The sequence below is a fragment of the Tuber melanosporum genome (genome assembly GCF_000151645.1).
Source record: "Tuber melanosporum whole genome shotgun sequence assembly, scaffold_12, strain Mel28".
Lineage (NCBI taxonomy): Eukaryota > Fungi > Ascomycota > Pezizomycetes > Pezizales > Tuberaceae > Tuber > Tuber melanosporum.
Genome location: NW_003298777.1, coordinates 1126213 through 1147328, shown reverse-complemented (window position 1 = coordinate 1147328; position 21116 = coordinate 1126213). Strand labels below are relative to the sequence as shown.

The window sequence follows — 21116 nt, the reverse complement described above, 5'->3', positions numbered from 1 at the left end:
CTTAACAATATAATATTATTCATATAATTTTATTCTACTTTACACTGCTCCTAGTAGTTATAAATGAAACAAGTAATCCTTGAGCCTTCCTAGATAAATTTCTGTTTATAAAAATAAATCTCAACTGGCCTAAATAACTCTCTGTCTATACAGGTTGTCTCCGCCTAACATTATACGTATAAAATCCAAATAAGCCTTATAAGGCTTACTCCTATTCAACTAATGATCCCAATATAACTTAACCATCATAACCTAAAGTCAAAGTCATATTTAAAACTTACATAAACTCTACCAAGATCATGCGTACAAATAATAATCATAATATTATATGACTTATACTCCATTCAGCATGTACCAATAAAAATATATTGCACTAAAAGTTGAAAATAGCATATCTGCTAATAAAAAAATTCAATTAAAAAAAAAAAATATAAGCGTTCAGCAATCATACCACACAGCTGTGTGAAAGAAAAAAAAGTCATCCCACAACTCAACTTAGAGCACTTACCAAAAATCAAACGCATAGGATACTAACCAGCTAACAGTGTCTTCACTCTTCTGGAAACGTTCTTGAACCATACAGTTTGAACCACTATGCGAAACTGCCTATACAAACATAGCCACCTGTTCAGTAACAGCTACATACCTTGTACTATGCAAGTACCTGTGTATTTCTAACCATTCGTATAGTTTGAGGAACACACTACGAGGCATACGAAGTACCTCCTGGAACTGCTACTCTTATATATTTGCAGAAAGAAGCTCTACAACTTATGCTTTACCAGAGAGAGCTAAAGTACAAATTCATTCAACATTAAAACGATAGTCGATATATTCCCCAATATTGCTTAAAGCATAGAGTAAAAAGTGGCTATCAATTCTGAATAAGGTACGACTTTCTGAAACTACAGAGTCCAAGTCTGAGGAGGCTGTATCGTTGGAATTATAGTTGGTATTATGGATTTGACGAGAATTTGTGTAGAATAATTGTAGTTCATTCATCATATAAAAATAAGAAATAATGGGATTCAAGTAGAGATATGCAATAGATTATTATCTATCATACAAGAAGAAACTCTTTGTTTTAGAGTTCAGAGGTTTATACTTTACTTGAGTGCTATTTCATAATTCTACACCTAGCCCTACTATAAAAATATACAATAAAAATTTATAAATATATTAAAAATATATTGTCGTTTTGTAATACATGCCGAACACATCCCTATATAAAAACTTTAATATGCTAAAAAATATGCTATAAAAGTGACATGCTGAATGGAGCCTTAAATAAGTTATTAATTAAAACTATAAAATATAAAATCCTTTTCAAACTACAATCAGTTTGTAACATTACTCTACCTAAAGATCTACATCCTCTTAGATGCCTAATAGGCATATAAGCTGGAGCAGACAGAATTTAAAAAAAAAAAAAGTGGTAAAATATGTAATAAAGTATAAGAAAATAGAATAGTTCACAATCAGAAGAGTGGGATGTACAAAACAAGAAAGGCAAATCAGTTACATCTAAATATCAATACCTTATATATAGATGAGGGTACTCTTCACGCTCCGTCGCTCCTATTTTCCTCCCACATAGTTTGGCAACATCACGTCAACTATCGTGGGCCCCCCCCACTCCCCTCTGCCCCCTCAATGGTTCCCGCCCTCACCTCGCCTGTCTCTTGTCTGCTTGATGGGGGAGTTATCTGAGCTCACCCAGTAGTCCTGTCTTGCTAATAGGGGCTCGCTTAGCGTTGGCACAGTCGGCTTCTTCTCTTCATTTCTGGACGGTGCTAGCAGTAGTGGACATCCTTCTCCCCACTTGCACAATCTCCATTGGGGAACGCCTCGGCTAGTAACTTCGGGGTCTGTCTCGTGGTGAGATATGGCCATACCCTCCTAGTCACTCAGTTCAAGTTACGGTTACCTTCTTCTCCTCGCCCTTCTGCCTCCCTATTGCTGGTGGGATCCCTTCCACTAAGTGATGCTATCTCTCAGAGAACAAGGGACTACATGAGAGACGCGGTAATACAGCAATAGTTTGGTTTCAGTTGGGTCAGCACTGGGACCTTTGACCCTTCCTCCCTTTTTCTCTTCGGTTACATCAGCTGGTACTCAACTACTATTGGCTGGTATCCTACTGCCTCACCCTCTTTTGCTGCCTTGGGCAGACCCCCCCGGCCCTCCCGAACGGACGGCTTGGAGCTTTCATTCCGCCAATACCTCCTGCTTACAGCAGGTGCTCACTCCTTCTGGTTTCTCCCACTCGCGATCGAAGGGCTATATGCCCAAGGCATACGTTTATGCCGTCTAAGTAGATGCACCTATTCGCTATTTCGACTTCCCGAGGTGTGAGTGGATCCGAACTGGTCTGTCTGCGAATTTGGTTGTTGTAGGTAAGGGAATGGTTTCGGCCTTTGGTTTGGGATTTCCTTGATTTGGGATTTCTTCTGTTCGGTAGGGCGTGTACTGTCGGGATGGGGGTTTTCCTTGCTTTGAAGAATGGGTTTCTGGGCTCTCTGTCTTTACTGTTTGTAGATGGCCGTGTGGGAGACTTGCGGGGGAGTTTTTTAAACCGAGGGCTGGTTGGGTGTTGGTGGCTCTAGGCGAGACCCCTCCGCGTTCAAGTCGTGTGCTCTTAGGAGCGGGCACTTGGCTGCTGGCGTGTGCCTTTCTGGGGTCACGGTTTTTCTTCTGACTGCTTGAGAACAAGGCGGGGTGGAGGTGCGGGTCTGCATGGTGAAAGCTGATATGACCCCCGACCTTACTTTTGTTATAACGGATAAATAAATAAGATTACAAAAAAAAAAAAAAACAAGATGAGGGTACTCTTATCCAAGATGCAATTTTTTCTTACTAATATATTATAGTCTTTTCTTAATTTTTATATCATGGCTTCTAAAGAAATAATTTAAAACACTTTTAAGCTTACTCTTTCCTATGACATTTTAGCTATAATATAGAGATAAGTTATGCTTTAATTCTATTGCTGGGAAATGAATTTTGTATTTTAATATAATATTAGTATTATGATATTAGTTACTATCTTTAGTTGAGTTCTGAGATTGGCTGCCATATCCTATTACATCTTAACTTTGTTTACTATATTTAAGTTTAGTTGTATCCTAGTTAATAATTTGTGTTTTAAATATCCTGTACATCAGACTCTCAGAATACACAGGACCTAACTAATAATTTTTACTAATGTAGGAAATTCTGCATGTTTTCATACAAGATTCAATAGTTTAAGTCTACCTAGTATTATAATTAACATAATAGTCCTCACAGACTTATTATAGAAAGTAGACATAGTATTAAATTCAATTCTATATATTTATCTATTAATTATATCTCTTAAAAGTTTCAGTTAACTAAAAAGAGATAGATCATACTCTCTCCTACTACCTGACCCTTTTATAATACTAATGTCCTGTTTGGCATGCCAGAAAAACCGAGTATTTCTCACTTATTCTCAGTTTTTTCTTCTGTATTAAACTAAAAATTTTAAGCGGTATTTGATAAATACAAAAATACTATAGTATTTTAAAACTTTGTTTTTTTATTCTCAGTATTTTTTTACCCTGTAATTCATCAAAAACAATTAGAATAAGAATAACTCTTTCTTTTTTAATATCAAATTATATACTTGTTTAGAAATTAAGTTATACTATTTCATAAGCTGAATTATATAGTATTTTGTTTCCAATAATGTATATAATTCATCCTTACATATATTCAATTAATAGTAAAGTAATAGATGTTTATAAAAAAAAGGTTCTTTTAATAAGTTTTCCTTGAATGTTCAGATTTTCAATAATCTGGCGTACAATTCTACTATTTACAAATATCCTTAAATATATGTTAACAGGAAAGAGATAAACAATCTCAATTCAAGATTAATGGTCTTTACATTTTACAAATAGCAAGTTCCATTGTGGTCATAGTAGGGGAAAGTCTTTTTATACTTTAACTTTCAAGTATAACCTATTCTATCAATGTCTTACTATTGATTATGCTCCAAATGATTATCACTTATTGAAGTAAAAACAAAAATTTTTAAGCTTGCAAAACACCAATATTTCCACAAAAACTCAGTTTTTTTATTCTGTGTCATGCCAAAAAGGGCCTAAAAGTTGCCCTTGTATTTTTGGCTTACTAACACATTTCCTCGCCCAGTTTATTGCCCCGGTAACAGCCAATTCTCCTTCCGACTGTTCTGCTACCCTATCGCCAGCAATATCACGGTTATCACTCGAATTTCCTAATTTGGTTTAGTCAAGAACTAAATGGAACACATACTGATGGAGTTAGCCCCTACTTTTTGTCAAGCCACAATTATTCCACAAGGAAACGCATACCACGCTTAAAAAAGCCACGAGATCGCATCTCCCCGAACACGGTGATCATCTCTTTATCGAAAAGCGCGCGGTGAATATTACTTGCACTACTCGAGTACACAGCTATGCATGAAATGGCCAGATGGAAGCTCCATGCTTGACAGATCTTTCGGAAAGACACCCCGACAGGGAGGTGGAATCCGACGGGGAAGATGTGCTCCAGTACTAGTACAGTACTCGTACAGTATGCAGTTTTCTCAAAAGGGGTCGGAACCCACAGCGCTTGGCTCCTGGTCACGGGCGGCGGGGATTTTTAGCGTCCCACAAAGGGCGGTGGTCGCCGTGCGGCTACCTCCGCCATTGGGAAGGGCAATATCCGGATGTTAGTCTGAACGAGTGCCATTGTGCCATATGATCATAATTACTTGTATTATGATACCACCCCTTTCGGGTTCCCATTCCCACCAACTATTATGTGCCTAGCACACCAGTCTCTACATTCAGAACGGCTATTGGTCGGGAGCTGAGTGAACCATTGCGGCGCGGTCAGTCTTACTCGGGGATGGAGGTTCGTGATGTCAAAGCTCTCTCTACCCTTCCTGGCATCATTCCTACCAAATTAGATAATTTTTTACCTCTGGTGGTATTCAGTGCCCGGACTCAAAAACCCACGGTTTATCCCATCACTAAACCTCCGTACTATACCGGTACAGTACCCCAGCACTGGAATATTATGGTTGCGCCTCTTCCCTTTTTCCCGCTCACCCCGCTGATCCCGGGTCCCGTTTCTTTGCCGCTGGAAACACCCAAGAAGATAACTCAGATAAGGTATAAAGTACCTTGCTGCCCCCCTCCAGCTTAACTCTTCACTGTCAATCTGCAACCTCCGTCTACCTACTCAATACAGTTGCTATCCTTCTCCTTTGCTTCCAGCCATAACTCTCCACTCTATAAAGTCAGAGATTGCATCATAAACATGTCTGAGTTGTCTGCAGCTCGATATGGGAAGGTCCATAGAACGAATTATCCTCTCGCTAGACAAATAGCTGAAAATGGAGACAGGATAACATTCGTCTCTGCAAAGTTCACCGTGATGAAGGTACAAACATTCATACTGTCACTGAAATGACCGTCTGTGTACTTGTGGAGGGAGATATCAACTCCTCGTAAGCCCCCTAACTCCAAGGAAGCTTCGCGTTTACTTACAAAGTTTCTAGGTACACACGCGCAGACAATAGCGTCGTCGTAGCTACAGACTCAATGAAGAACACTGTTTACTGTGAGTCCCCCATTCCGAGCTCACCCTTGGGCTTGCGTCAGCTAACTACCAGATTTCCAGTGCTCGCCAAGCAGTACCCAGTAACTCCACCAGAACTTTTTGGCTCAATTCTTGCCTCCCACTTTATCGAACTATATCCCCATATTCACGTTACCCGTGTAAAGGTTGTCACGCACCGATGGACGCGTATGACAATCGACGGCGAGCCGCACCCGCACTCGTTCCTTCGGGACGGCGCAGAGACTCGCAACGCTGAGGTTGTTTGCAAGCGAGGGACAGGTATTTTCGTGAAGTCAGGGATCCAGGGATTGCTGGTCCTCAAAAGCACCGGTTCGGCTTTCTACGGCTTCATTAAGAACGATTATACCTCTTTGGGTGAAACCTCTGATCGCATTCTCAGCACAGAGGTGGATGCCAATTGGGAATGGGGCTTATTCAACACATTGGGTGACGTAGAGAGAAATATCCCTCTTTTCGACATGGGTTGGGAATCCGCACGAAATATCACTCTTCAAACATTCGCAAAAGACAACAGCGTGAGCGTCCAGGCTACCATGTATAAAATGGCCAACAAGATACTTGAAGCTGTTCCCGAGGTGAATAACGTTGATTACTCCTTGCCGAACAAACATTACTTTGAGATTGGTAAGTTCTTTCTCGAGATATCTAGTCCGTTGTCAGTCGTGGATCGTCGAACTTACTCGATGTAATACCAGATATGAAATGGCACAATGAGGTCAAGAATACCGGTAAGGATGCCGAGGTATATGCACCTCAATCCGATCCCAATGGTTTGATCAAATGCACAGTCTCTAGAACCAAGACCTCAAAGCTCTAGATGTATATAGCAGCTACTAGACTTCATGTTTGATAAACCCGCCTTTCCCCCTACCTGTGTATTACAATTTTTATTCTTTCATTTCAAACCGACCCCCGAACTGTGTATCAAAGCTATGGGGGTATTCCATTTCCTTGTCTCCCCCCATCTTTCTTCATTTAATAATATATACTAGGTGCTTGGCTTGTGTATGATTGTTTTTGAATCTAAATTTATATATACACATCTTTACAAAAATTTATGATACCAGGGCTTCAGGTTTCGACTGTTCCATATTGATAGTGTCCTGTACTGGTGTCTTTGATGGATATCCTGCCGCAGGCCGGGGCTTCACATAGTGTTTACCACCCAATCTAACCAAGTTTTCCTTGTATGGATGACCGAACCCCTCGAAAGCTATCAGACAGACAATTAGTCACGACGAGCAATATCACCGTAGTATCCCGGAACCAAACCTCTTAATCTCCCCAACCGAACTTCTCTTAACCGGTTCTTCGGAAGCATACCGGAGACGGCCCTACGCAGCACCTCCGCACCCCCGAACTTTTTCATCATTCTATCCATCGTGATTTCCTGGAGGTGACCGGGTCTTGTTGAATGCGAGTAATATTTCTTTTTCATCCGCTTGTCACCGGTGGTCTTAAGATAGGCGCACCCAACTGCCACCACATAGTCTCCGCAATCCGCTACATTAAAACCCCCCCCCCCCAAGTGTCAGATCCCGTGTCAACAGTAACAAACCAAGGGAGACCAGAATGCGGGGACTGACTACTTGGATCATAGGTTGGTTTATGCTTTCCCATGAGCGTCGTAGCGATTGACGTCGCAATACGACCGAAGGATCGCTGGTCATGGCCCATATCGACGAGATGCCATGACCGACTGTAGGCCAAGGAAGTCTGTTGGAAGTGAGGAAAGCCATCCCAATCAGTTCACCAATCTCAGGAAATATAAAACGGGGGTTTGTCGTACCCTTCCGATGTTGGTAGACATTGTTGTCTCGGGGGGTGCTCCAGATGTCGTCGGGCTGCTTTAGTGGGGGGGATGAGATGATTATTTCTGGGATTGGGTTCCCCCGAAAAATGAATCCCGAATTTGACTAGCGAGACTTCTTTTGGTTGGATTATTAAGCATCGAGGCTTCCTGTGGCTAGCCCAGTCACCAGCAACCAAACAACCCCCCACCACTCATGATTCCTCACAATGCGAGTACGAAGCCCCCACCCACGACTTCTTTGCCTAGACTTGCTCCGTACGAGCAAGACACTCTACCGGTAGCCCTGAAAAGCTGCTCTATCGTATCATAACTCAAATATATACTTGTGCATTATGATTGATCCCTTCCAGGTTTGAAGCACCTTCTCTGTTAGACTAGCGGCTATAAGTACTGGAGGTTGACTGACTAACCGGCGCTGGCTCTCCACAACCTTCCAGACTCTCTTCGCCGTTCCATTGGAATGTGACTCTTGTGTACAAGATGTTTCGGACTCTTTGAAGAAATTGCCCGGTATGCAAGGAATAACCTTACTCCGCCTCCATTCCTACTAACGCATAAGAAAAGGCATTTTAAGCGTAGATGCAGACCTCCAAAAACAGCTCGTCACCGTCGAGGGGACAGGTGCGGTTTAACTTCCTTTTTATTTCCTTCTGTTTCACAGACACCTAGAGGAAGCAGAAGGAGTTTATTCACATTTACATATTCGTTTCATAAAAAATGGGAAAGGTATGATACTGACAAATAGGAAGCTGCTCCTTCGGTGATTGCTTCCGCGATTCAGGAGACAGGTCGTGATGCGATTCTTCGGGGTAGTGGAAAGCCAAATAGTACTTGTTTCCCCATCCTCCTCTGCTTTATACCGGCTACTACCCCCCCCCCCTCTCTCTCACGGGAAGAAAAACATTTAAAGTGTGGCTTGCTAAACACCTGTGTTGGGTTGTGAAACAGGTGCTGCTGTAGCGATTCTAGAAACCCATGCAAAGGACGTACCAAGCCCTGTCCGTGGTCTGGTGAGGATGGTGCAAGTGTCACCGAAACTTACCATACTAGACCTTACCCTTCAAAGTCTCTCACCCGGCAGATATCATGCTACTATACGCGCTTCTGGGGATATATCAAGGGGAGCCGCTTCTACTGGCCACGTTTGGGGAGGCCGGGAACCTGGAAGGGAAGAGGAGGCCAATATGCCTCCCAGAGGAGAGATCGCGTCAATCGATGTTGGAAAGTCCGGTTCCGCTAGTGTTCTACTGGACAAACCTCTCGAGGCCTGGGAAATCATTGGCCGTAGCTTCGTGGTTTCAAAGGAGCGGGACGGAAGTTTTAGGCAGGATGATCCTGATACCGTTGTTGGTGTTATTGCCAGAAGTGCTGGTGTATGGGAAAACGAGAAGACGGTATGTTGGATAAGTTTTCTTGCATATCTCGCAGATCCCCCACCCCTCCCCGCCTATCCTCCTCACGGGTTGGGGCTTTTGACGCCCGCTGCGTCCGCTTCTTTTCGAAACAAACCTTACCAAAGATACTGGATGCCTCTAACACGCTTTTTGCATTTTAGGTTTGTTCATGCTCAGGCAAAACCATATGGGATGAGAGGAAGGAAAACGTGGGACGTGGGATCGTTTGATGTCGCATGATATAACGTGGCCTAGCTCGATGGTACCTCGGTAAATGGTGAAGCGGTTTTCTTGCATTCGTGCTGGTAACATGAAAAAATGAGACAGGCATTCAAAAACGGTGTATTGAAAGCCCGGACAACCACTTACAGCACAGGCATGTTGATAGGCAGAGGACAAAGTATTATCTCCATGTGAAGCAGCCTCACGGTCCCTATACATTTCCTTTGTATGATAACGAGTTTTTTCTCTCTGTTCCTCGCACTCAGAGTCTCCTGCAATCTCAATGAATCCCATCACCACCATCTCAGGCAATCACTTCATACTTGCCCACTCACCCACAGGGTCCACTCGAACTTACGTGCTAGGACCGGTATCTAATCCGTGATGGACTCTGGGTGAAGAGCGATCGGAGGCAGGTTTCAAGGAGACGGCGGGTCAGGACTTTGGTCTGTCATATATTAATAGTAGAGCCCAAGCCTTCTTAGCATGGCAACGGGTTGGAGATGCTAGTAACGGTATCATCATAAGGCGTTGGCAGTCGTCGGTTTTGCAGTTGCTGGAGGATTAGGAGTGCTATGGGTGGTTTGAGTTAAGGGTATGAGTGGATGGTGTTCATCGAATACAGTAGTAACCAGTCCCCGCAGTGTGCCGTACTTAAATACAAAATACAGGTTACCGGTTTATTAACACAGCCTTACCAACCTGTACAGTACTAGTACTGTATTGCGCTCTGAGCTACATGCAGAGCACAGTACGGCATCTATGGGATTCAAAGCAAAGCCTGCGAAGAACTCCTCCAATACCGATATGCACTTGTATTGCCCCCCACCTCCCCCCCTCACACGCTCGTAACTCAACCAACCAACTATCGAAGTACCCGTAAGTAAAGAGGAGAAAAAGAAAATAACCCACCACCACAATCACCCGACATACTGAGTTTCTTGAATAAAACCCGGGAACCTGCATAACAGCCGCTGACTCCCCGCTCTCTTAATGCACCTTTAAATCCGACCAGCTCCAGGTCGGATACCCACACAATGCATCCATCGCCCAACAATCCCGTTGGCTCGGAAAGTGTTTACGATAGATGCGCGAATGGTCTGGAAGTTGTAACCGCGGGGTGGAATTCACTTTGTTTTTTTTTCTCTATTTCCTTTTCTTTCTTCCACATAAATGAATATCAAACGGTTCATGAGACGGATATGGCTTCAGTAGCCTGGAAGACCTGAAGTTTTCGTCATAGCAGAGACAAAGGGGGGTTGAAGAATCTATCATATTACTCGAGTATATGCCCGAGTATCGGAACGCATAAATTTATGATTAACCTCGCAGGACTCGCATGGGATGGGGATGTTGTGGCTTGATATGCTCTCACAATTACAGGCGAAAGATGCCCTGTTTTATTGGTCGGTGCTCATCTCGGAGGGGAAGATACAATGCAAGTAGATGGGGATACGGTGCCGAGCCACCTTATACATGTACTAGTACCTGTAGGGATATCTGACATGTACGGTAACAGTCCCGGTACTACCGTACTCGTAGATGTAACAAGTGTTTTGGAGTAGGATCGTCTTGGAACGGCTATGGGATGTGGGGGGGCGTGGGGCGGTGCCCAGACAGTTATCACTAGATGACAGTTTCAAGATTTTCCTAGATTGGGTACAGTACCGGTACGGTACTAGTGCAAGCCTGCCAGCGTTTCGGTTTCCGAACGCGAGATTCATGCGCAAGCAACTTGAAGTGGCGGGTCACCCACAACACGGTACGAGTATTGGTAGAAGGGGGAGTTTCCCAGTTGTCCACTTTTGATGTGCGGACCTTCTGGACGGCGTCCAACGTATCCGTCGTTCGCACTTCATCGGCTAGGCTTTCTTGGTATCATCCGTATCGACCATGAGTTTCCCCCAATGTCCAATTTTCCTCTCGTCTGCATATCTTTTTGTTTCTCCCCCACATCGGCTGAGACTTAATCCACGACAAAAAGAATACCATCCGGAGAAATTCTGAAATGATAAAACCACATCAGTTTAGAGGGTGTTTGGCTTGCTGCCATTCGATTTTGAAATCACCATTTGGAACCAACTAATCACAAGGCACAAATCGATTATCTAAGCTGGTTTTATGCGTTGTGATTGGTTGGTCCCGAATGTTGGTTTCAAAATCAAATATCGGCGAGCCAAATACCCCCTTTACGGTAGTTGACAAAGGAGAAAGTGCAGTCCCATACTCTACCCTACCCTACTCGAGTACGAGTACAATACAGCTCTTCTCTTACTATCACGGGATTAATGGATCAATTATGACAGCTACAGGTGTTAGCCAATTCCTGGGCTAGAATGGCTCAGGAAATGGAAAGGGTGTAAACCCTCAAGGTTGGAAAGCGTGTGGGAGGAGGGCCTTGGTCTGTTGGTTCGCTCCATCCTTGTCTCTCTGTTGTCAGTACGATAGGGAGAGCAGGGATGGAGCCCATCGATTCACACATTCTCACACCTTCTCCAGCATGTGCCAAAACAAAACTTCAATACCAGCCAGTTACAGTAGCCAGATACTGCCACAGTGGATCCCCCTGAGTTACAGTAGCGTGGTGGGTCGGAAACTTTTTTTCTCTTTTCCATATCCCAAATTGGATTATTTGCTCCGAAAAAGCACCAACGAGTTGGATACCGTATCATGATGATAATTGGGTGGTGTAAGTGAAATGTTACGGTCCTCAGTGTGATCTTTAAGGGGCAGAACAGCCACTATGATTCCCATTACACTTTAAGGAACCGACACATACTCAAGTACCTGTAGATCCGCACCTAGTCTTTCTGCACTTCTATTAAATCCCCTAAATTATCCTATTCTCCAACCAGTCAACTGACCAACCAAACCATGAATCGGCGGTGATAGAGAGGGGGGGGGGGCAAGTCCTTTATTATCATTCTTATCATCATTAATTTTATGATTTTCACGCTGCTTGCTGAACGCGCACTCTTCTCTTCATTTCTATCAATCCCGCTGGTAACCTAGCGGATGTGCGTTAACGATTTCTCCTTTCCTTCCCATCGACCCTTTTGCGCTGTGAGCAAACGAACTACAACTGGCCGCTTCTTACCGGTACTTCTTTCTGGTTGAATTTTTGTCATTACACGACTTTTGGCTCCTGTTCGCACTCGGCCTAGCTACGGCGGTGCACCCGTACCGTATGCCTTGAAGCTGTGCTCGTTTCATTCCTGTTAGGCGATTGGAACTTGGGTCCGTTATGTACTGTACTCGAGCACTCTTCTTAGGAGAAAGTATTGCGATACGGCTTTCTTGTATTGTCTTGTTATCTTGCCCTCTCTTACTTCTTGAGGGGGTGAACCTGAAAGACTTGTTTACCTTGGGCCAGAATTGTGGTGTGTATTGTACTGTACTCGTATGCTCGAGTACCCGTAGAAAGCAAGGGAGACACTTGTACCTGAAAACAGGGCTTATGAATTTGTATGGACGCTCGGATGTGCACGGATTTTTTGCCATATATTTTGACAATCCTTGTTTCTGGGTACTGCTTGCCTGCTCCGACTATGGGGGTGTTTCTCTGTGCTACATTTTTGTGCTGTCTCTCAACCCGTTTGTCTAATAATATATAACGGCTTGAGGTCTGCCGAAATGGAAAAGTGGAAATAGAGGGAAGAAAAAAAGATTGCGAGTGAGTACAGTACGGTAAGTGAGAGTAAAATAGTAGCTGCCCTCAAGCGCCAGCCATTCTTCATTTCCTCCATTTTTCCCTTCTCAGTCTCCCTATTAATCCAACAATCTCCCTCCTTTCTTTACCTTCTCGCTTTGCTCCTACTCTCTTCACCAGCTGCTTTGCTTTGCCCTACACAACATCTCAACCCAAACCACATCATCACTCCCCGCTCCCCCCCCCCCTAACACCCATCTTCACCATAAACACACGACCATTATACCCCATATTACAGACAGATACAGGCTTCAGCAGAATATCTCATACTGTATACCACCCCCTCGAACGCCACACCCCTCCTCCCTCCTCTCCTTCCCAATCTTCAAACTCCTCGCTCAACCCAGGGATACCCACACACACACCCCACATTGCACCTTCCCACAAAGTTCTCCCACGGCTACCTCCCATATCAAGGCTCTGCCCTGTAAGCGCCCCCTTGCGTGTTGCTCACCAGATCTCTCACCTTCATATTGAGCAACGGCCCCTCCGGCTTACATCTTGTGTCGACCCCCTTCCCTTCTGTTGAATTCTTTGTGTGTTGGTCGTATCAATTCCGCAGTCGTTCTCTTTTTTCCTTCCATATCCTCTCTACCTTCCTTTTCACTCATTTCGTTAATTCGGGCTTACAGAGCATTGGGCCCTTAATCACCTTCATTTTTTGCAGCTACTACTTTTGATCCTTCATCTCCGCACCCCCCTTCCTATTGCTTTTGAACATCTTTGTTTTACCAACACATTTTTCGTTCCTCGGTCGAAAGCGTTTTACCAGATCTCTTCGATCAGCTTTAATTCGTACGCCAGTCCAGTGTTTCATTTTTATTTTATTTGTTACCCCTATTATCTTGCGAGCGAGTGAAGCGGAACCGGGGACGCTTAGAGGAGGAGAAGGCTGGAGAAAAGTGAGGGAATACGGTAGTCCTCTTGATCCCACTCGACGCGCACACTTTCCAAAGAGCCCTGGCGGTGGTGTTTCTCCAATAAGAAATTATCTGGTTCGCACCTTGAGCAGATCCAATTACTTTCCTGCGAATTAACCCAGCTACCAATCGCCAGCTGGCCGGCGACCGTTTTCTTTCGTGTTCACCAGCCCCCTCTCTTGCTCCCGAAGGCCCCCTCATCATCCGAGGACCTTCACAACCAACGAACAAACAACTGCTTGCTGCTGCCTGTAGCTACTAACACGAAATGTCACTCAAACAAGTACGTTCACGGAGTGTGGAGGGTTGGGGCTTTCTTTTTTCGTGAGAAGAGTCCGTTTTTGCTAACTTTTTCGTGGACGAAAATAGGAGATTGAGAGTTGGGTTGAGGCTTTGAACTACTATGACCAGCAGAACTACGAGAAGGCCTTGGAGGTGTTCGAGGCCAATGCTGACACATCTAAAATTTACTTCAATATTGGGATGATCCATGCGACACTTGGTGAACATGATAAGGCTGTAAGTTGTTTGTGGGAAGTCCTGGGGTTTACAGAATGCTTCTTGTAGGAAAAAAAAACATGGTTACTGATCGTGGTTTTGTTTTTGTTTTTGGGTCCCGCTGTAGGTCGAAGCATACCAAAAAGCTACTAAGCTCGATCAGTTCCTTGCCGTTGCATATTTCCAACAGGGCGTATCAAATTTTTTACTAGGAGAGTTTACAGAGGCTATGGCGAACTTCAATGAGGCCCTTTTATATTTGCGGGGCAATACCTACATCGATTACGATCAACTCGGTTTGAAATTTAAACTCTTTTCATGCGAGGTGCTGTTTAATAGGGGTCTTTGTTACATATACGATCAGGATATCGAACAGGGGATGAAGGATTTGGAATATGCTGCAAAGGAGAAACAGGTGGATGACCACAGTGTGATTGACGAGGCTATCAAGGAACAAGCTGAGGTATGAAAACTTCTCGGCTGGTGGTTTTGTCGGAGAACTGACATGAGAATCCGTGATGCAGGGATATACCGTATTTTCCGTCGGTGTTGGTATTTTATATCGACCTAATGAGGCCAAGGTCAAAAATGTGAAGGCCAAGGATTACCTAGGAAAGCCAAGATTGGTTGCAGCATCGGATGCCCAGAATGCATTCACAGGCTTTGCAGGGACGGAGGTTAAGAAGGTGTGTCCGAAAATCGTGAATACCTGTGAAGCTTTAAGCTAAATTTGGTCCGCAGCAGAATATGTCGGAAACCGCTCCAATAGACGATCGAACGGACATCTCATTTGCTGCGACGAAACTTGTCAAATCGGAGCTGATTCCCCGCCGAAGGTCAGATACTGCATCTGAAGAGAAGTCAGCTCAACCTGCATTGCGGGGAGAGCGCCAAGTCTTTCCGCCCACGCCACCTCCCGAGAACGAGTTTTCACCGTCTGCACAAAAGCCGGCCCGTAGTAACACAGTTGGTGGACCATCAGCTGGTAGATCGCTATCTGTGCGTGGGGCGGCACCGACACGCGCCAGAAGCCATGACCGTGACAGAGGCGGTGATAGGATCGACGAGGGTGCCGGAGGACGTTATAGTCCCCCACCAAGGAGACCTACTGTTCGGGGTCAACTAGAACCTCGTCGTGCCTACTCAACACGTGCCCCTTCCTCCTCCTCTTCAGCCTCAGTCGCGTCAAGATCGAGGACTGTTCGCGAAGCGCCCCGACGCCGGGATGACCGTATGGCGGAGTACGCGGATGAAATCGAAGGTAATCCATACAGCAATGAGGTCTATGACCTTTATGTTGATGGTCGTGAAGCCCCACGAAGAGGAGGCCCTACAGGTGGTTCAGTCAGAAACCGGGGCCTTGCGCGCCGCCCAACAACTAGGGATCGTTACGCAGATGAGGACGAATACGCCAGTGAGGCGTACGAAGGGTCCTCTTTTGATGAGGACGAATTTGAAATGCTTGATGCCCGCAGCATCCGTAGTGGATCGTCCCGTCGTCCAGATGTGAAAAAGGTGAGGATCTACCCTGAACCACAAATTAACCAAATGCCCGAGATGGGGAATGACCATTTGTCGAGCCATTCCATGGGTTTCTGGTTTCTGGTTTCAGCTTAGACAAAACCACAAGTCCCTTAGACACCCCTCACTAGGACAGCCAAACTTGAACTGGGAACTTCCCTACGGGAAATTTAGTAAGCCTGGTAAAATATTACAACCGAAGAGATCGGCGGGTGATTTCCTCATAAAAAAATCAACCAATCAACATCTGTCCGAGTGGGGGGTGCCCGAGTGGCTTGTGGTCTCGTCTACTTTATTTTTTAGGTTGCTGACTTTTTACGAATTTGGTTATCCAGATTAAAGTTAAAGCTCATCACGAGGATGACACACGCATGATCTTGATATCGACAGGGACAGACTTTGATGAATTCGTCACTCGCTTAAAGGACAAATTCGGATTCCGACGCAAAGTTAGGTGTAAAATCCGGGACGAGGATGGTGATGGTATGATTAGTCTCTCGGATCAAGAGGATCTAGATATGGCCATATCATCAAGCAAAAAGGCCGCGCGGCGTGACCGTACCGACGTCGGAAAGCTCGAGGTAAGAAGAGAAAAGGATCACTCATCCGATAGATTCCCGACATTGAACGGCGCTTCTTTTGTCCGCCTGTTCAATTTTCGTTCCTGTCTTTTTTTTCTTTCGCTTATTTGCTTTTTTATGGGGGTGTTTCCTCCGCCTCGCTGCCCCTCAGGAGGGACGTCATTTCGCCGCATCCGAAGGTTCGAGTTCCGTGTGCTGACAAAAGTGTTGCTGTCACAGATTTGGGTCACAGAAACATGATCGGATCAAATTCTCAACCTCTGCACCATCGGAACCATTTTCTTCCGCTTTTTTTCTTTTTTTGACCGACCTCGGCTGACTTTGCTTCGCTACTCTCATTTATCACTAATCCATTCCGGGCAATCTTAAATATTATATACCTTCAGCCCTACAAACTTTTTTTATTTCCTATTCTGCTTGTCGTTTATTGGGATTTATATTGCATGACTATCCTACTACGGGAGTCATTTGAACTGCATATGCAAAACCGGATCCTCTCGATATCCAATTTCCATCGATGACCGCATATTCTGGAAGAATGATAATCTGGGGTGTTCCTTTTTGTTGCCTCAATTGAGTGTTTGTTTTTTGTTTTTTTTCGTTCTTTATTCCAATTGTTTGTCCTCCACCCATAATTTGTGTTTTTTTCCTTTTCTGTATTGTATGTCGCCGCAGCCAGCGAGGCACCATTTTTCATTTTCTTTCTCACTTGTCATACTTTTTACCTTTTTCTAGTAGTCTCCTCAGACAGTTGAAACGCCCTGATGAAGAACGGCACGCCTACCCCATAAGTTACAGTAGTTTAGATTGAAGCATATTTATTATTTTATTTTCCGTCCCATCTTATCCCTAAAATCCGCAGTTCACTTGATCTATTTCAACCGGGCGGTTACCGGTATTACCTTTGCTAATCCAACCAAAACTCCCAAACCTCGTGCCAGATGCCACTCTCGCAAGATATCGTGGGGTGAGTGATGTGGGGTAATTAATGTAAGTTAAGCTCACGGGAGCACAATGATGTGATATACTGTGCCATAGCCCAACCTCACCCTCACCCCATTCCACCACCGTTCCATAACTGCGTAGTATTATAAGCTAGCCAGCCAGCCAGCTCGGCTTTTCACGACACGATAGGCTACGACAAACTCCGCAGGACATGGCTATATAGGAGCTGCTTGTACCTACGCCATTACGTTACCGGTGCTGCACCATACCCACCGACCAATTCGCCCTCTCCGATCAACAGGGGGCGCGCAGACGAACCCCCCGCGGAACGCACTTGTATCTATCGCACACACCCCACGGTACGGTACTTTTTATTTATTTATTTATTTATTTATTTATTTATTTATTTATTTATTTATTTATTAATTATTTTTTTACTCGAGTACCGGTATGGTACGGTGCCGGACAATGCCAACCACCACCAAACGAGCTCGAAAAACGACCATCCTCGCATCAATGACTACCACACCAACCATCAAGATATTGATTAATGCTTCTGTAAATGCATAGATAAGTAGCTTAAGAAGAGAATTACAGAAGGAATAAATAAAAAACACAAGAATAAAGGGTGGGTGTCACGGATGTGACTTAGTAAGGAAAGGGTTTTCACGTGACACATGGTTATGAGTCACAGGTATGTTATTGTTTTACGCATATAACCTATTCGGGTTGTATGATTAGTTATGTGTGGGATTTGTGATACTTTCGCACATGGCTCGAGTATGAGTCATGGGACATGCGCCTGACGAGTATGCCTTACGAGTATGCCTTACGGGCAAGCTTTGCGCATATGATTTATGTTTCGCACATGACCTTATTATGATGTCATGGGTTTCGTGCATATGACTCAGTCGAGTCATATGACTTGTTTATTGCGTTATTATTGGTTTATGAGTTTTGCACATGACCTTACTATAAGGTCATGGGTTTTGAGCATGTGATTACTTTGGTCACATGACTAGTTTGTTTTGATTTGGTTTTGCACATGTGACCACTTTAGGTCATATGATTAAAGGCGGGAAGAACACTATATAAGGAGGCCTGTATGCGGCCGAGGAAGATAGGTTCTTCACGCTTTGTTCTAAGTACTTTTCCTACTTCTTGCACTTCGTGTCGGAAGTGAGCATAACCAATACTTTACCTTATTACGCTCGCGATAAATACTTCATCTACTGTTACTTGTTTGTGTTTTTCATTTCGGGCGGTTAGTTAGGAGTTGCTGTTCTCGCTTAGAAGATACTTCAGTGTGAGATATCCGTGGCCTGGTCCCGGTAATCACTGAGTATAGTTTGGGCAAGGATGGCGTCTTCGACAGCCTCCTCATCCACGGATTCTCCCCCCCCTTCGAGGATGTCGTCCCCCGTCCGGTTCGACTCCAACTCCTCCTCCTTGCTTGAGACAGCCCGTGCGGTCCTGTCTCTTGCGCCTCCTACTGAGGCCGACCGTGGCCTCGTCCCTACAACTACACGGTCTTATGTTGCACCCAGGAGAAACTTTAAGTTTTTACAGTTCCACCACTGCCACGGATGTCAGAACGCGGTTAACCTGCAGTTTGATGACTTGGTTCGGCAAATGGTCGCTGACGCGACCGTTGCCACGATGAAAGAAGTGGAGGTTTTGGTAAGAGGTTTCCTGATCGGGAGAGGCTGTTCAGCCACGTGTGGCTTGAACAAGGACACTACCACGGGACTCTTCGTTCGGTTCGATTCGGACCATGGCTCAGAATACTCTCCAGCCCCCACACCTTCCCCTCCAAAAGATTCTCAGGCTGTAGTCCCTGAATCTTCCATCCCCCCCGCCAAGGACGACTCGACTGCTGCCACGGTTGAGGCCAGCTCTTGGTCTGCTACTCCTCCCCTCGCTAGGGCTGTCCAAAGCAAGATGCCCAGCTTCTTCCGCTAGGCCCATAATACCAGGACCGGCTCGTCGACTCCCTCCTTTCTGGCAGGAATGTCTTCAGGCGAAAGGGCTCTTTACGAAACCCCGAAGTTCAAGATGGACGACCCTGATGATGAGGATTACAACCCTCCTGCCTCTGGAACGCGCCGCTGGACACGGTCGGCATCTCCCATTAAGCGATCTGCTGCTCCTCTCCTTGGTCACCAATTTTTAAGGGCTATCAACGTTGATGAGGGACGGAAAAAACAGATTGTCCCCGCTCTTCCTGGTCTACCCCTAGGTGTTCACCATGGGCATCTGGCCATCCCCCTACCTGTGATGCTCCCATCAACGATTGAAGCCACACCCCCTTCTCCATCCCCTCTAATGACTGAGGATATCCTACCCACCTCTGAGGTGCTGGCCAGGGACACCCCTATGGAACTGGATGAGGGACGCAACTTGGAAGCGACCGGTTTGGGCGACAGCGTACACGCCCCTTCACCAGCCATGGGGTCGTCACCTCCGCCTATTACTGGACGATGGGTGTCACCTCCCGGAAGCCAACTGGAGGGCCCCTTGAAAACCCCCAGTGGTGATTCAACCCCATTGGAAGTTCAGCTCCCAGAAACCCAACTTGAGGATGCCGACACTGTAGTGGCCCAGGCGGACTCAATCATGGCAGGTGTCTGTGAGATGCTGGATGCTGGTAAGACCCCCTCTCCTGGACCCCGCTCAGGAAGTATAATCGGGTCCATGTTGGAAGGCCTGGAGGATATCCGGTCTGGTAATACTCAACCCCTCCTCTCCTCGGAGTCTGGGTCAATTGAGGACCACACAGTACAGGATATACGGGCTTGGATGAACAGTGGTCCCACCTTTGACGACGATGGTCCAAGGAACGGAATAAACTACTGGAGTCGAGTTTATGTTTTGGAACGGGCAGTAAAAGCACTGACCGACATTGTTGGCAGGCAAGGAGAGGAAATTGAAGCCCTTCAGGTAAAGTCGTCCCGCCGCCGCCGCATACCCCCTGCTGTACCTCGCAGCACCTCCGTTGTTTCTTCGGAGCCAACTACACCATCCCCTACCCCTGAGAGAAAGGAAGCCTCTACGGAGGCTCATGCTGCTAAAGCCTCTTTCACAGAGGTAGTAAAACGAATGGCGTACGTGCCCAAACCCCCCGCTGGCCCGCAGGAATGGGTTCGTCCTGCCAGGCCCACATCAACGGCCTCATCCCACCAGTCCAACAGCAGCAGCAGCTCCTCCAGTGAAGGAGGGGTAGTCTTGCGAGTAGCCCGGGGGGGTGAAGGCAAGACTGTTCACTGGGAAGAAGAAGAGGAAGAGGAAGAAGATAAGAAGAAAGGATGAAGGAAGCGGGGCAGACGCCTGAGTGGTGCTGCTAGAAGGAGAAGAAAGGCTGCCAGAGAATCTGGTGATGAAAGGGAGATGGCGACCCTGGCCAAGACCCAGGGGAAGGCTGATAAACAGGAGTCAGGCCCCAAAGTTATGACACCTGTTGCCACAACGGCTCAATCTGGGCCGGCAGCACTGGCAGGTGTCAAGATAGGTACGGCTCAGGCACGACCGGAATACCGAAGGGTACCAATGGGACCCCCGGACCCACTGAGCTCGGTACCGCCACCACCGCGCTCGTCGCCAACCCCGAATGCTAGGGGAAGGCACATCACCATGTGCTTCACTACCCGAAAGAAGGTCGACCTGCCAGAGGGCGTCGACATTGAGACAATCCGAAATCGGATCAATGTGACTTTTTCCAATCAGGGAAAGATTCGCCGGGAATGCTCCTTATATTCGCGCAGGACATGTCCGGCCGGAAATTGGATGCATCTTCCTGACCTTGGTGGCACACTCCGTGACAGAGCTAGGCAACAGGTTGGACAAGGCCAGGCTCGATCTGCTTAGGGAATTGTCACT

The 21116-nt window shown here is 45.8% G+C and overlaps 4 protein-coding genes; 3 read left to right on the top strand and 1 right to left on the bottom strand.

The window, feature by feature from the left end:
• Positions 1-4991: 4991 nt before the first annotated feature.
• Positions 4992-6691, top strand: GSTUM_00004503001 (uncharacterized protein). XM_002835932.2 has 5 exons: positions 4992-5346; positions 5400-5503; positions 5555-5616; positions 5677-6261; positions 6333-6691. The coding sequence occupies exons 1-5, from the start codon at positions 5314-5316 to the stop codon at positions 6452-6454; spliced, it is 906 nt and encodes a 301-aa protein (XP_002835978.1). The 5' UTR covers positions 4992-5313; the 3' UTR covers positions 6455-6691.
• Position 6692: 1 nt separating this feature from the next.
• GSTUM_00004502001 (mitochondrial 54S ribosomal protein YmL23) lies at positions 6693-7703 on the bottom strand (the record flags this gene model as incomplete). XM_002835931.2 has 4 exons in its annotated part: positions 7427-7703; positions 7224-7353; positions 6910-7140; positions 6693-6850 (listed from the first exon to the last, which is right to left on the bottom strand). Exons 1-4 carry the CDS (start codon positions 7445-7447, stop codon positions 6693-6695), a joined length of 540 nt encoding a protein of 179 aa, XP_002835977.1. The 5' UTR covers positions 7448-7703.
• Positions 7704-7782: 79 nt separating this feature from the next.
• Positions 7783-9187, top strand: GSTUM_00004501001 (uncharacterized protein; the record flags this gene model as incomplete). XM_002835930.2 has 6 exons in its annotated part: positions 7783-7800; positions 7888-7960; positions 8015-8071; positions 8200-8277; positions 8399-8844; positions 9006-9187. 6 exons carry the CDS (start codon positions 7783-7785, stop codon positions 9072-9074), a joined length of 741 nt encoding a protein of 246 aa, XP_002835976.1. The 3' UTR covers positions 9075-9187.
• A 4121-nt stretch (positions 9188-13308) lies between these two features.
• Positions 13309-17124, top strand: GSTUM_00004500001 (uncharacterized protein). XM_002835929.2 has 8 exons: positions 13309-13978; positions 14065-14214; positions 14321-14656; positions 14718-14879; positions 14938-15454; positions 15506-15708; positions 16050-16295; positions 16515-17124. The coding sequence occupies exons 1-8, from the start codon at positions 13964-13966 to the stop codon at positions 16533-16535; spliced, it is 1650 nt and encodes a 549-aa protein (XP_002835975.1). The 5' UTR covers positions 13309-13963; the 3' UTR covers positions 16536-17124.
• Positions 17125-21116: the final 3992 nt, after the last annotated feature.

Coding starts and splice junctions, on each gene's coding strand:
- GSTUM_00004500001 (XM_002835929.2), top strand. Junction 14,657..14,717: donor CTATCAAGGAACAAGCTGAG/GTATGAAAACTT, acceptor TCCGTGATGCAG/GGATATACCGTATTTTCCGT. Junction 15,709..16,049: donor GTCGTCCAGATGTGAAAAAG/GTGAGGATCTAC, acceptor TTGGTTATCCAG/ATTAAAGTTAAAGCTCATCA.
- GSTUM_00004503001 (XM_002835932.2), top strand. CDS start 5,314: ATGTCTGAGTTGTCTGCAGCTCGATATGGGAAG. Junction 5,347..5,399: donor CTGCAGCTCGATATGGGAAG/GTCCATAGAACG, acceptor AAATGGAGACAG/GATAACATTCGTCTCTGCAA. Junction 5,617..5,676: donor AATGAAGAACACTGTTTACT/GTGAGTCCCCCA, acceptor CCAGATTTCCAG/TGCTCGCCAAGCAGTACCCA.